Source organism: Aegilops tauschii, chromosome 3, assembly GCF_002575655.3.
Source record: "Aegilops tauschii subsp. strangulata cultivar AL8/78 chromosome 3, Aet v6.0, whole genome shotgun sequence".
Classification (NCBI taxonomy): Eukaryota; Viridiplantae; Streptophyta; class Magnoliopsida; order Poales; family Poaceae; genus Aegilops; species Aegilops tauschii.
The window spans coordinates 573610708-573626790 of record NC_053037.3 but is presented as its reverse complement, the minus strand read 5'-3'; the positions used below and the strand labels follow the sequence as shown (position 1 = coordinate 573626790).

The following is a 16083-nucleotide window of genomic DNA, read 5'->3' as shown; positions in this document are numbered from 1 at the left end:
CCGATAGTATAGCACAGCAGACGGACAAGAATGTAGGGCCACTGATGGAAATCTAGCATCCTATACTAAGCATGTAGGATTGCAGGTAAAGGTATCAACAGTAGTAGCAAGGATAGGCTATGCATCAGGATAGAATAGCGAAAAGCAGTAACATGCTAAACTACTCTAATGCAAGCAGTATAGAGAATAGAGTAGGCGATATCTGGTGATCAAGGGGGGGGGCTTGCCTGATTGCTCTGGCAAGTAGGAGGGGTCGTCGACTCCGTAGTCGAACTGGGCAGCAGCAGTGTCGGTCTCGTAGTCTACCGGAGAGAAGAGGGGGAAGAAACAGTAAATACAATGCAAACATAAGCATGACGATGCGTGACATGACAGTGAGCGGTGCTAGGGGTGTCCTAACGCGACAGTAGGTGGTACCGGTGAAGGGGGGGAACACCCGGGAGGTATTCCCGATGTTTCACGTTTTCGGACAGACGGACCGGAGGGGGAAAGTTGCTAGTTCGATAGGTTAGGGAGGTGTGGTGGACGAACGGACTGCGTATTCGGATTCGTCTCGTCGTTCTGAGCAACTTTCATATAGAAAACATTTTCATCCGAGTTACGGTTTAAAAGATATGAATTTTCAAAGTTTATTTGAATTTCTGGAATTATTTATATTCAGAAAAATGAATTATGACGTCAGCATGAGGTAATGCTGACGTCAGCAGGTCAACTGGTCGGCTGACCAGTCAAACCAGACAGGTGGGTCCAGTGGGACCCACATGTCAGCCTCTGTTAGTCTAACATTTAGTTAAACTAAACTAACAGTATAATTAGAGGGATGGGCCCCACATGTCAGTGACTAATTAGCTAATCTAATTACTTTTAATTATAAAATCATTTTAATTATTTATTTTAAGGGGCGGGGCCCGCACGTCAGTGGCTGGGGCCGCCCAGTCAGCCCAGTTGACCAGGTCAACTGGTCAACAGGTGACCAGGGGGCCCACTGGCAGTGACCCAGGGGGTGGCCCCCAGGTGTGCCACGTCGGACGCCGGCGGGAGGGCACTCCGGCGAGCCCGTACACGGCGACGAGCCTCGGCCGTGGCCGGATTTCGGCCACAGGGGTCCGTTTCACGCGCGCTTGGTCGCGTTCGAACGGCCAAGACGATCCGCGCCGGATGGTGGTAGTGGTTCGTCCGGAGATGGCCGGAAACGGCACCGGCGGTGAGCTTAGCGGCGGCCGGAGTTCGGGGTTGCACGGGCACGGCGATGGGAGGCACGGGAAGGCCAGGCGTGGGGCTCTACGGGGTCCTGGGAGTGCCAGGAGCACGCGGGGACCATCGGTGCGGGCGGAGGAGCTCGGGGTGCGCGAGGACGAGGGGGGGGGGGCAGGCGGGGCGTGGCCGACGCGGGCGCGCGGTCGGGGCGCGCGCGGGCGAAGGCCGTGCGGGCGCGCGTGCATGGACAGGCGCGGCGGGGCGCGTCTGGGCGCGCCGGAGCGCGAGCGGGGCGGCGGTGACCGAGAGGAGAGGGGCGGGCGACGGAGGCCGGTGGCCTCACCGAGGGATGCAGGGTCACGGCAGTGGGGTCGAGGGGGAGACGGGGGCGACGGCGATGCGGTGTCGAGGCGCAGGCCGGCGAGGAGGAGGAGGCAGGCCGGCGAGGCAGCGCTCCGGCGAGGCGAGGGCGCGGGGTCGAGCGCGACGGCGTCGGTCTCCTCCTCGATCCAGACCGGGGGGGTGAGATATTTCGGGGAGGGGGGGGGGAAGCGAGGCTGTCGGTGGGGGGGGCAGGGGATAAGGTGAGGGGGTTGGGCCGGCCGGCTGGGCCTGGGGTGGCCCAGTTGGGCCAGGTCCAGTGGGGGGGGGCTTTTGTTCCTTTTTTTTTTCTTTGTTCTGTTTTCTGTTTTCTCTTTTTTGTTTATTTCCTTTTCTGTTTTATTTCATTTAAAAGTATTTAGACATTTTATAAAAATGTGTTTTCTCCACCATAATTACCAGTGTATTATTTAGAACCCACTGAACATTTCTGTTTGAATTTTTTGAAAACTTTTATTTTCCACTTTGATTATATTTGAAGTTTGAACTAGGAGTTTGACAAGGGTGTGGTTCAAATGTGATCAAGCCCTGTTTAGCAACATGATTAGCTTAATCACAGGGGGTTACTGTAGCATGATTCCCAGGGTGTTACAGGTTGCTTCGTCCGAGAAACTTATTACTCTGGGAATATGGGAGTACCAGCGGATTCAACGAACAGAGAAATGATGGTTGCTTCATCCGAGCAACTTACTGTGGCGAAGGTGGGGCTCTGTGATTTGACTGCTCACTAGTCATTACTACTGCGGCGCAACAACCGGGGTGAATCTTTCCCTGCAGTTGTGCACTCAATATTGCTGCATGGCAGGTGGAGCCGGATGAAGGATGTCCCACATGTCGGCAAAACGAAGTTGAAATGTTTCTGGCATTGCTATCAATCCTTGAGGATTTGTTTATACGAAGGTTTCAACTTTGGTTCCCACAGGAAAAAAAGGTTTCAACTTAGGATTCATGTGTCCTATTGCCTCAAGATGGATTATACGCACTCTCACCCTTGTAGATTTTTGATGACTTGTAGATTTTTGCAATAAGTATGTGAGTTCTTTATGACTAATGTTGAGTCCATGGATTATACGCACTCTCACCCTTCCATCATTGCTAGCCTCTTCGGTACCGTGCATTGCCCTTTCTCACCTTGAGAGTTGGTGCAACTTCGCCGGTGCATCCAACCCCCGTGATATGATACGCTCTATCACACATAAACCTCCTTATATCTTCCTCAAAACAGCCACCATACCTACCTATTATGGCATTTCCCATAGCCATTCCGAGATATATTGCCATGCAACTTTCCACCGTTTCATTTATTATGACACGCTTCATCCTTGTCATATTGCCTTGCATGATCATGTAGTTGACATCGTATTTGTGGCAAGGTCACCATGCATAATTCATCATACATGTCACTCTTGATTCATTGCCCATCCCAGTACACCGCCGGAGGCATTCACATAGAGTCATATTTTGTTCTAGTATCGAGTTGTAATCATTGAGTTGTAAATAAATAGAAGTGTGATGATCATCATTATTAGAGCATTGTCCCAATAAAAAAAGAGAAGAAAGGCCAAATAAAAAAGGAAAGGCCCCCAAAAGAAGAGAAAGGCCAAATAAAAAAAGGGAAAGGCCCAAAAAAAGAGAAAAAGAAAAAAGGGGACAATGTTACTATCCTTTTCCACACTTGTGCTTCAAAGTAGCACCATGATTTTCATGATAGAGAGTCTCTTATTTTGTCACTTTCATATACTAGTGGGAATTTTTCATTATAGAACTTGGCTTATATATTCCAACAATGGGCTTCCTCAAATGCCCTAGGTCTTCGTGAGCAAGCAAGTTGGATGCGCACCCACTTAGTTTTGTTGAGCTTTCATACATTTATAGCTCTAGTGCATCCGTTGCATGGCAATCCCTACTCCTTGCATTGACATAAATTGATGGGCATCTCCCTAGCCCGTTGATTAGCCGCGTGAATGTGAGACTTTCTCCTTTTTGTCTTCTCCACATAACCCCCATCATTATATTCTATTCCACCCATAGTGCTATATCCATGGATGACGCTCATGTATTGCGTGAAGGTTGAAAAAGTTTGAGATTACTAAAGTATGAAACAATTGCTTGGCTTGTCATCGGGGTTGTGCATGATGAGAGCATTCTTATGTGACAAAAATGCAGCATGACCAAACTATATGATTTTGTAGGGATGAACTTTCTTTGGCCATGTTATTCTGAGAAGACATGATTGCTTAGTTAGTATGCTTGAAGTATTATTGTTTTTATGTCAATATTAAACTTTTATCTTGAATATTTCGGATCTGAACATTCATGCCACAATAAAGAAAATTACATTGAAAAATATGCTAGGTAGCATTCCACATCAAAAATTATGTTTTTATCATTTACCTACTCGAGGACTAGCAGGAATTAAGCTTGGGGATGCTTGTAACGTCTCCAACGTATCTAATTTTTTTTATTGTTCGATGCTATTATATTATCTGTTTTGGATGTTTAATGGGATTTATTATACAATTTTATATTATTTTTGGGACTAACCAAAGGCCCAGTGCAAATTGCTGTTTTTTTGCCTATTTCAGTGTTTCGCAGAAAAGGAATATCAAACGGAATCCAAACGGAACGAAACCTTCGGGAGAGTGATTTTTGGAACAAATGCAATCCAGGAGACTTGGAGTGGACGTCAAGGAAGCGAAGAGGTGGCCACGAAGCAGCGAGGCGCGCCCCCACCCTCGTGGCTCCCCCAACCGACTTCTTTCGCCTATATATATATTCATATACCCCGAAAACATCCAGGAGCACCACGAAACCCTATTTCCATTGTCGCAACCTTCTGCACCCGTGAGATCCCATCTTGGGGCCTTTTCCGGCGCTCCGCCAGAGGGGGAATCGATCACGGAGGGCTTCTACATCAACACCATAGCCTCTCCGATGATGTGTGAGTAGTTTACCACAGACCTTCGGGTCCATAGTTATTAGCTAGATGGCTTCTTCTCTCTCTTTGGATCTCAATACAAAGTTCTCCTCGATTCTCTTGGAGATCTACTCGATGTAATTCTTTTTGCGGTGTGTTTGTCGAGATCCTATGAATTGTGGGTTTACGATCAAGATTATCTATGAACAATATTTGAATCTCCTCTGAATTCTTTTTGCGGTGTGTTTGTCGAATTATCAGTTTGGTTTGGCCTACTAGATTTATCTTTCTTGCAATGGGAGAAGTGCTTAGTTTTGGGTTCAATCTTGCGGTGTCCTTTCCCAGTGACAACAGGGGCAGCAAGGCACGTATTGTATTGTTGCCATCGAGGATAAAAAGAAGGGGTTTATATCATATTGCTTGAGTTTATCCCTCTACATCATGTCATCTTGCCTAATGCATTACTCTGTTCTTATGAACTTAATACTCTAGATGCATGCTGGATAGCGGCCGATGTGTAGAGTAATAGTAGTAGATGCAGAATCGTTTTGGTCTACTTGTCACGGACGTGATGCCTATATACATGATCATGCCTAGATATTCTCATAACTGTGCGATTTTCTATCAATTGCTCGACAGTAATTTGTTCACCCACCGTAGAATTTGCTATCTTGAGAGAAGCCACTAGTGAAACCTATGGCCTCGGGTCTATTTTTCATCATATTAATCTCCCTTCAACTAGCTATTTCCGTCGTCGTTTATTTTGCAATCTTTACTTTTCAATCTATACAACAAAAATACCAAAAATATTTATCTTATTATCTCTATCAGATCTCACTTTTGCAAGTGGCCGTGAAGGGATTGACAACCCCTTTATCACGCTGGTTGCAAGGTTCTTATTTGTTTGTGTAGGTACGAGGCGACTTGCGTGTAGTCTCCTACTGGATTGATACCTTGGTTCTTCAAACTGAGGGAAATACATACGCTACTTTGCTGCATCACCCTTTCCTCTTCAAGGTAGCACATGTCACAATGAAACTGTATGGAGAGAAGTGGAGAGATGACACCATAGCAAGAGCAAGGAGTAGACCGAGATAATTGGCAAGAACGCTTGTTACACTAACATGATCCACAGAAAAACTTCAGAATTTTAAAATTTATTTCCTATTTGTTTTCTATTTACTGTTCACCAGGGAGTATATGCTCGCTGGAGCCAAAACTTCAAGCAAGTTTGTCTTGTCGGTGGCGTATGAGAAATAAGATGTGTGTCCGAGAAAAGTTACAACAAATGGAGGACGAGATGATGCTGCCAGGCCAAAGCAACATTTTTATGTTGTCCTGTGACTCTGTGCTTTTTTGTGTGATTTTTTCTACTCTCCTATTTTATTTTATTTTTGCTTTTCTTAAACTCGACTAGCCTAGGAAGAAGAAAACTTGAATCAAAGTAGTTAATCCATTGCACAACTCAATGCATTTCAAATTGTTCTATTGCCTCCACCAAAATCATGCAGATATAAAGATAATACAAGAAGGTTAGTTACCTTCCTTTGTGCAGGACAAGAACTATACCCGCTGCCTTTTTATACATTATCTCAACATTTTATCTCAATATATTATATCATTTCTTATTTTATATGTTGCAAGAAGATATGAAACACTTTCGACGAAAATTAGCTGTCATTTTTCTCAATTTAGAACTAAATAAGCTAAAAGGATGTCCGATATACCATCAACCTGACAATGAAGAAAGTTCATCTAATTTTGATCACGAGCTCCTAGAGAATCCACCTGATGGAGTCAAAGACAAACGTTCTAGCCCAATCCCCATCAGGCTCACGGATCAATGTGAATTACTTGCCAGTCTCTGCAACTACATCATGTCCATCGATGATGCCAAGTGTTTGGAGTAAGTATCATTTATCAATATGTAATGTGTTAGCATACATTATTGTTCTTATTACAATCCAATTTTCAGGAACGAATGGGTCCGAAGCTCGACACCCAGTCCAATGGGCTTAAGTCTCAAAAAACTTTAGGGCATACTTAACATGGAGCAGTCTATGGACAACGATTGTTTTAACATTGCCGTGCATATACTGGCATGTGACGAGGGAGTATTGTTCATAGACCCTCCTATACACTACATGGATCTATAATTTTGTGTAAGTTATCAAAATTCTTCATTCAATATCATTATAATCAACATGTTTCTAAATAGTTTTTTACTCAGTCCATGATGCGGGATTCAATACAAGGTCAAAAGTTCTGCAATAAGGAAACTATTCAGAAGTTGGCAAACTTGTTTGATAGCTGGCCTGGGATAGACAACAATATCTCATCGTGCAACATGGTAAGTAAGGTCTTTTGTCCATTGTTTGCCATGGTTTATTGTTGTCTGTAATAGCTATGACTTGTAGATTTATCTTCCATATGAATCCATCGATTGATACATCTTGTACGTCATCGACAAAGAGGCACGTCGTGTATCTATTCTGGACCCTATTAATACAACACAATTATTGGAGATGAAAATACTGAGGCACTTAGTGAAATTAAAAGGTTTTGCGAGGGAATTCAAAGAAGCACTAGAAATAAAGCAACCATGATGGCATTCTGATATATCAAAATGGCAACGTTTATTTCCTGATGGTATTCCAACGAGCGTAGACGGGTAATAAATTTAGAATATAAAAATTCATTTTTGTTATCACCATATTTAATACAATAACAATTTAAGAAATTGGAGGGATTTGTCAGACTATTTTGTATTTCATTTTATGCTATTGTGGAACGGTAAAGACCCGGCGAAGCCGGTTTGTGCGGTGAGTATTGTGCGTTACATATGTTTTTAAACCTTCCACGTGAAGTATTCATGCTAACTACATATATTGCTTTTGCATGTATGTATACATTGTTAATTTGCTATTTTGTTATCACCTTTGATTCCAAATGAAGTGAACTTCAATTATTTTGCAATTGTGACTGTTATATTGTCTGTACGTGTGACTATTTCAGAAGCCGGTGGCAACGCACGGGCATTCTACTAGTCATCAGTAGAAGTTGGGTTGTACCAAAGCAATTTGAGGTACATACACATCCACATTTCCATCACACAAGGAACCTCTTGCCCCATTTTAGGTCGATCGTCGAAGAGTTTGGCTTGGAAGCATTTCAATCTTTTATTCTTCTGTTTTCGAATCCTAAAACTGAGCTACGCTGGTAGTAGCCTAATTGCAAAGATGCACAACACCGCGTGGAGGCAGACATGGAGACCTGCATGGATCACTACACCAAGAACCTCCGAGCCACCGCGCCAACCAAGATCAAATGATTGATGTGTCAATTGTGGTCACAAACGACAGAGTTTTATCAGTGTAATGCAGCGATTGCATGGACTGTCAATTACCCAATAATCTACAGTACTACATAAAATAAAATAAAATAAATTGGTTCCTGCTCTGCTCTTACTAACCGGCCAGGCCAGTTTTTCTTTAGGTTCGTTGACTCGTTTGGTGCATTTATATTTTTGCCTTTTCTATTCCTCTGTTTTGAGATTTAAAAAAGCAAATACTATGTTGAGAGCTTTACCAACGCAATCTCATCCGTCGATATTTGTACTCCAAGTGACCTGAGCTAGTAATTAGCAAAAAAGAATTGCAGTCCCGGTCCTTAGTTTCTAACGAATTGTAATAAAAACTCTTAACTCTTAGTTTCTCTCCAAACCTTAGACTAAGAGAAAGGTGATTGTATCCTGGAAGCCCCCCCCCCCCCCCCCCCCCCCTCTCACTTTGTTAGGATGTTTAGGAAGTACAAAAAAATGCATTATTTTGCTCTGTTCGACAATGTTACTAAGAATGCCATTCTTTGCATTATTTGGGAACTAGGTGTATGAGGTTGTAGTTGATTCGCATGCTATGATCACAGAGATAATAAGATCAGTGATTATCTTGGACCACTAAAATAACAGAGGCAGAAGAATTCATTCAGAGTGTGAAATCTCAAATGTATTCTCTGAAACAAAAAAGGGTTTCACATGTACCAAACTAAGCGACTAGTTTAGTGTTATACCACTAATGGTGTATTGACTGAATAAACTCATTTTTTTTAAGAAAAACAATTGATATCCTAATTGAATGAATTGATTATCTCAATGGACAATACAGACTTGAAGTTTCCATCATTTAGCTCGAACTTACCAGGATTTCAATCTACACTAAAAGAAAAATAATCTTTAATATTTATAAGCTGGGAACATCTTAAGTTCTTTGCAGGAGTGATGGGCTGCAAAGCACATCCTCTACAAATTTTATTTCTACAGTAATGCCCAGAAATACAAGCAACAAACTACAAATGTAACTAGTTCAAGGTCTGAAGCATGGATGCGTGAGAGCATTAGAAAAATAGATGAAATGTTACTTCCATACCCTGTTGTAAGCCCAAGGTACATCATACAGCAGCTCGACAAACCGTGTCTCGCTCAACACATGACATTGCAAAATTAACAAAGCTTGCAGAGTACAATGATGCATGCTAATATGATCAACAGTCCAATTGCATGACCTAAATGCAGAAGTTGCCAAAAACTTCCATGTCCTAATTAAGCACCAGATTGCATTTTTAACTTCTAAGTAATGCAAAAGAAGAGGTAGGTAACAACAACAAGAGATAGCATAAAGCACCATAGATGTAGCATTAGGTTCATACCTAGTACCAAGACAACATACAGTAGTACCAGTAAAGGTGATCTAATCTAGGATCAGCCTGTTTCTTACCCGTTACATGGCAAGGCATATCCAAAATAACAAAGCAAAAGACTAAAGCATCGCCTTGACCTGTCATTAATCTCCCCAAAGTTGAACGAAGATCTGCCGGGCGCCTTATGGAACCTGTTGCAAAGCCAGTTGAGAATCTGGGATGTTGATGGTGTAGCCGGAGAGAAGGTGGATGATCGTCGAAGGACGGTCGGCGGTGAGGACAAACTTCTTGTCCTGCTTCACGAAATCGGCAGCTTCGGAGATCCTCTCTACTTTCCTGTCCTTGATGTTGCACTTGCAGATATGAACGGACGAACCCAGTTGTTCAGTGAAGTAGGCGCAGTTTGCCTCGATGCCTGGGAACTTGTCGGCATCGACAGTCAGGCACCTCTGAGGACCAATGAAGATGGCATACCTGCCGATGTTGTCCAAAGCCACGAACTTACCTATCTTGACATCCTTTTTTAGAACAAAGATCGACCCCTTTTCATATAAGACGAGCAACATATGTCCAGCCAAACACACTGGAAAACACAGGAGGTCTGTTGCATCTCGAAGACCGCCAGCGAAGAGCTTGGCAAGATCAGCAGCATCAAGAGACATCAGCGAAAGGCATAAATCAACAATCACGGTATGCCCTACAATGTCTGCGTACACACCACCGACAACCGCCTTACGGAAGAAACCATAAGGTGCTTGTTGAACCTCCTTGACGACAAAACTCTTACTGTCCGGATGGGCCAAGTAAATCTTGTGAGACGAGTCACTGAACAAGGTGAGCCCGAGCGCAGAGCTGGGAAGGGAGAGGACAGCCAAGGATCCCGCCTCGGTGGGCACAGACACCATGAAACGGATGACAACGCCGGTGAGAGGGTTGAGGACGCTGGCAGAGTGAGGAGGGCTTTTGTCCGCCAGGACCAAGTAGCCATTGCGAGTGGTTGTCACGACGTAGTGGTCGCTGAGCAGCGGGAGTTCTCTATGGAGGAAGCGGCCGGTGTGGGTGTTTAACAGGAGCATCTCTTTCCCTTGGCTCTGGAAGACCTCGTCAAGGACGATCCAGCAGCGCGGGCGGAAACGGGGGTCAGAGGCGTCGCTCCTGGGGTCATCGGTGGCGGCGCGCCAGCCGGGGCAGACGGCGCGTAAACACATGTAGCAGTCGAGGTCGTTGGTGGCCAGGAGGGAGTCAGCGACGAGGCGGACGAGATCGGGCGGGAGGGTGGACCAGTCTTTCGCCGCCATGGCCGGAATCATCGGGTAGGCTTGGGCGATGGAAGAAGAACTCGGATCTTGCTTCACCCTTTTGGCCGATGGAAGAAGATCAGGGGTGGCTATGGGCGGTGGAGTACAGTAGCTACAAAACCCAACGTCTGATCCTCCCTGTGAAAAAACAAGAGGTACAGATTTATAAAACTGCACAATTAGTACACAATCTCACAATAAAGGAAGAATCAGAGCAAATTAAGTCACCAGATCTACAGAGGAACACCACCAAAGCAGATGAGATCAAACGAAGGAGGATATGGGAAGAGGGGAGAAGCTGGGGTTGGGGTTGGGGTTTTTTCTTTTTCTTTTTTGAGCGAACACTCTAGAAGAACTGACGCACGCCGGCACCAGTTGCGCCCTGTTCCCATCCGGCAACCCCCGACAATTTGTTTTTTCACAGTAAACTTATCATCTATTCATTTCAATCATACCAGTAAAACAAACATAAAAAAAAGAAGGTTGGGCGCTTTGCTACGCCGTTGGTGCTGTTGGGATTCTTATTTTTTTTACTCATTTTGTTTTAAAATGTAAGGTGTGTTGCTTTTTTAAAGTCAAACCTTTTTAAGTTTGATCAAATTTATAGAGAAATATATCAAAATTCATAATATCAAATCGGTGTTATTAGATTCATCATGAAATGAATTTTCATATTTTTGGTTTAATATTGTGGATGCAGATATTTTTTGCTCTGAACTTGGTCAAAGTTAAATAAAATTGAGTTTCAAAAAATTAATGCCCCTTATATTTTGGAAGTGATGGAATATTTAGTTTGGCAGGTAGGGGCGATAATGGAGTGCGTTTTATGTTTATTTGTAATGCGTTTATTTGGTGGGTCTTTCTTGGTGTGATTCTGGCGTATCCGCTAATCAAATCATATTTATGTGGGAGAATTTCTTTGTCAGTGGTTGCATGTACTATATTGGTGCTATAGTATCACCACATGGTGGTAGGTGGTGCGAGGTGCGCGGTGGTTGATATGTTTTTCTAGGCCAGTTGCTTTTGATTGATTTGAAAAAACATTGGCCTGATCAAAAGAGTAAACCAAATCCAAAATTGAATATCTCAATCGAACGAAAGAGTGTCAAAATGAGGGAACATAGTGAATTAAAATAATTAGATGTGAGAGCTCCTTAAAAAATTGTTGACCTGGTCAAAATCAGATGACCAAGTTCTAAATTAAAGACCCCGATTAATTTAAACTAGGAAGCATATATAGTGTATAGTATAAAAGAATTGAACGAGAGAGCTTTGAGAAATTGCTGACTCAGATATTACATCCAAGTCCGCAGACCTCCTAGTGATAACTATAAGGACTGAAGTGAGCCGAAAGCGCGTCGCCGTTATCGCCCCTCCTTGGTTGGAGCCGAGCAAAATTTATTATAGTAGACAGTTAGAAAGTCGTTATGGTAAGATCTCATAGGACCAGTGTACTAGAACAGCAACCGTTTTCGATGAAGAAGGCATAGATTGAAAGGGTTCAACATGAAGACACACGAACGTAGACAAATGATGATCAGATTCGAGCAGATCCAGTTGAGATAGATCCACTTGAGACACACCTTCACATGTCCATCGATAATGTTATACGCACCAACGAAATAGGAGCTAAGCAGGGAGAACCTTATTCCATCTTTAAAGATCGCCGTCGTCTCACTTACCTGAGCACGACACAAACTGTAACAAAACTCAAAGAAACATCTAAAAACGAAGCCCTCCTGCCGGCAATGGCCGGATCCACTACGCCCCATGGCCCTAAAGCCACCAGAGACTAGGCGGACCGACAACGGGCGCCAATGGAAGGCGAAGGAACCCTAATGTCTATTTGGTGTTGTGATTGCATTTATGCAGAGAGCGGTACTTCTAGGAATCTGGACAATCTAATCCTTCAAAAATTTCTCTTATGTACCATCAAATATACCAAGCAGCCACTAAAACAGATCATATGCAGCTTCAGATGCCCTATCACTGAGGCGTGCTACCAATTCTGCATAGTCTTTATCTTTATCTTTACCTAATAATAAAGCAACTATCGCTTCTTCCTTTCGAAAATTTCGTCCGTCGTGTAAAAATTTCGTCCGTCCGTCGTTAGCAAATATTCATACGCCATCAATTTTCTGTCCTTCCATGTGAGACCCATCGATCACATGGGCCTAAGCCCACTCACTGAGGCGTGCTACCAATTCTGCGTAGTCTTTATCTTTATCTATATCTTTATCTTTATTACCTAATAATAATAAAGCAACTATTGCTTCTTCCTTCCGAAAATTTCGTCCATCGTGTAAAAATTTCGTCCGTCCGTCGTTAGCAAATATTCATACGCCGTCAATTTTCTGTCCTTCCACGTGAGACCCATCGATCACATGGGCCTAAGCCCACTCATGTGGTGGCCCAGGCAAAAAAAAAAGGAATTCTATACCGACAGTTTGCGGAGTTGAACCCTAGCCCTCTAGGCTAATTCTAGATGACACATCCAACTGACAAAGGTAGTCTTTATGTTGAGACTTTAGGTTCATCCTCTCCTTATATTGTCCCACCTCGCTCTCTTACACAAAATTTGATTGATTTATATACACTTGCCACTTGATCTCAACAAGCCGCCTAGAAAATCGGGAAGGACTGGATCCGTCTCTCAAGAAAAATTGTGGAATCAATGAAAGAGAGAGACAGAGCGGACATGCACACAGGATAAACTCGATTATTTGGAAGAAGGACAGGATTTGTGTGGCCGGAATTAAAAATTCCAGAGATGTCATATTGTGGGATCATTGTCCGGAATAAAAAAATCCGAAGATTGTGTCATGCACCATATTGTGGGATCAACATTCTTTTTGGTAACTAATTTGAGGTAAGACTTCAAGTTGCTTCCTGTATCTTGGTAGTGCCACATCTAATTATGTGCATGATCATTTTTCTTTGGAATATAATTCACAGAATAATTACTCACACGAGTAATCATCTCTGTATAACTTGAGGTCTATCAGAAGTAAATATCTCTCTCACTGCATTACTTGGAGCCAAATATGTAATTATTTCAATCCGGATGGATTAGGAGTTAGTAGTGCAATAGATAAACACTCGACACAAATTATCAAATTTATTTTATACCCGTTGCAATGCACATGCTCTTTTGCTGATAAATGGAACCAAATGACAAGTTTATTTGTTGGAGGCGGCCTCTAAAGCCAGAAGGAAGCTAAGCTTGGAACATTGACGCCAAGGCTTGCATGCCTTTATAGGATAGGCTGTGATAACGCCTTATGCTTTAAATGGCCTTTTAAAAGTTTTTTCTCAGCTTAACTTTGAAAGGTTTTTTAATCTCTACCACGTCTTCACAACCTAAATTTTTAGTCTTGCACGATATGTACTTTTAGTATGAGGGTGCTGTCAGATGAGGATGTCTTGTGATTTAGATGGGACGGAGAAAGTGTCGGAAATCATTTGTGAAATTTTAAATGAATTCCCATCCATTGCCATCGAGCTTCATAATTATGTAATAATAATTATCTCTATCATATATTCCACACCGTCAGAAAAAAGCAATTGCATACAAATGTAGGAATGGTGCATGAATCAAGTAAAGATGAGATAAGGACAGCGTCCACCATCATCATAAGTCCGCAGAGTTACAATTCGGTGTAGAGAGGAGCTCACAAAGTGGCATTCTAGAGTAAGCAAGCTCATTGCCTTAGGACTGACCACTTTTATCATCAATAAGTGGATAACTGACTTTCGTTGGCGATGATGGTGAAGAAGACGCGGCAATACGGATGTGTCACCACTAGGGACGTGAAAAAGATTTGTTTCTCCCGTTGCAACGCACGGGCATGTTTCCTACTACATAGCCAAAACTATCACACTATGGGTTAGGGTTACAAAAAACTACCATTTTTTTAACTTTCTAAAAGGCTACTACTATTTTGGTTCGATGTTGCAAAAAACACTCGTTGTTCAAGCGTTAAATTTAACCGCGGTTATGACAACGCTAACCCACCCATTAAGTCCACCATTACTTCAAAGTAAACACTAATAGCTTTGACGATTAGGTTGACCGTTATGATAGGTGGAGTCCACACGTCCGTCCCTTTAAAAAATAAAAATCAATCAGGCCCCTGTAACTTTTTAAAAAAGCAATCAAGTACCTATAGTTCTTTTTAAAAAGCAATAAGATTCCTGTAATTTTTTTTAAAAAAGCAATCAAGTCCCTGTGACTATTTTTAAAAAAGCAATTGAGTCCGTGAAACTTTTAAAAAAGCAATCGGAGCCCTGTTAGTGTTTTTAAAAAGCAAGTCGGCCGTGGTGGTGGCTAGTCGTGGTTGCTGCGGCCTCGGCTGCACCGTCGTGGTGCTGCTGCACAGGTCCCTGCGCCCCCTTCGATCATGGGGCACACCCGTGCTTGGCCTGCGCCCAGCGCACATGCTCTTTTGCTGATAAATGGAACCAAATGACAAGTTTATTTGTTGGAGGCGGCCTCTAAAGCCAGAAGGAAGCTAAGCTTGGAACATTGACGCCAAGGCTTGCATGCCTTTATAGGATAGGCTGTGATAACGCCTTATGCTTTAAATGGCCTTTTAAAAGTTTTTTCTCAGCTTAACTTTGAAAGGTTTTTTAATCTCTACCACGTCTTCACAACCTAAATTTTTAGTCTTGCACGATATGTACTTTTAGTATGAGGGTGCTGTCAGATGAGGATGTCTTGTGATTTAGATGGGACGGAGAAAGTGTCGGAAATCATTTGTGAAATTTTAAATGAATTCCCATCCATTGCCATCGAGCTTCATAATTATGTAATAATAATTATCTCTATCATATATTCCACACCGTCAGAAAAAAGCAATTGCATACAAATGTAGGAATGGTGCATGAATCAAGTAAAGATGAGATAAGGACAGCGTCCACCATCATCATAAGTCCGCAGAGTTACAATTCGGTGTAGAGAGGAGCTCACAAAGTGGCATTCTAGAGTAAGCAAGCTCATTGCCTTAGGACTGACCACTTTTATCATCAATAAGTGGATAACTGACTTTCGTTGGCGATGATGGTGAAGAAGACGCGGCAATACGGATGTGTCACCACTAGGGACGTGAAAAAGATTTGTTTCTCCCGTTGCAACGCACGGGCATGTTTCCTACTACATAGCCAAAACTATCACACTATGGGTTAGGGTTACAAAAAACTACCATTTTTTTAACTTTCTAAAAGGCTACTACTATTTTGGTTCGATGTTGCAAAAAACACTCGTTGTTCAAGCGTTAAATTTAACCGCGGTTATGACAACGCTAACCCACCCGTTAAGTCCACCATTACTTCAAAGTAAACACTAATAGCTTTGACGATTAGGTTGACCGTTATGATAGGTGGAGTCCACACGTCCGTCCCTTTAAAAAATAAAAATCAATCAGGCCCCTGTAACTTTTTAAAAAAGCAATCAAGTACCTATAGTTCTTTTTAAAAAGCAATAAGATTCCTGTAAATTTTTTTAAAAAAGCAATCAAGTCCCTGTGACTATTTTTAAAAAAGCAATTGAGTCCGTGAAACTTTTAAAAAAGCAATCGGAGCCCTGTTAGTGTTTTT

The 16083-nt window shown here is 42.7% G+C and overlaps 1 protein-coding gene across 1 annotated transcript; it reads right to left on the bottom strand.

Annotated features, from left to right (window-relative positions):
• Positions 1-9372: 9372 nt before the first annotated feature.
• LOC109762911 (uncharacterized) lies at positions 9373-11001 on the bottom strand. The gene has a single exon (XM_045234344.2). The coding sequence runs from the start codon at positions 10498-10500 to the stop codon at positions 9373-9375; it is 1128 nt and encodes a 375-aa protein (XP_045090279.1). The 5' UTR covers positions 10501-11001.
• Between the last annotated feature and the right edge of the window lie 5082 nt (positions 11002-16083).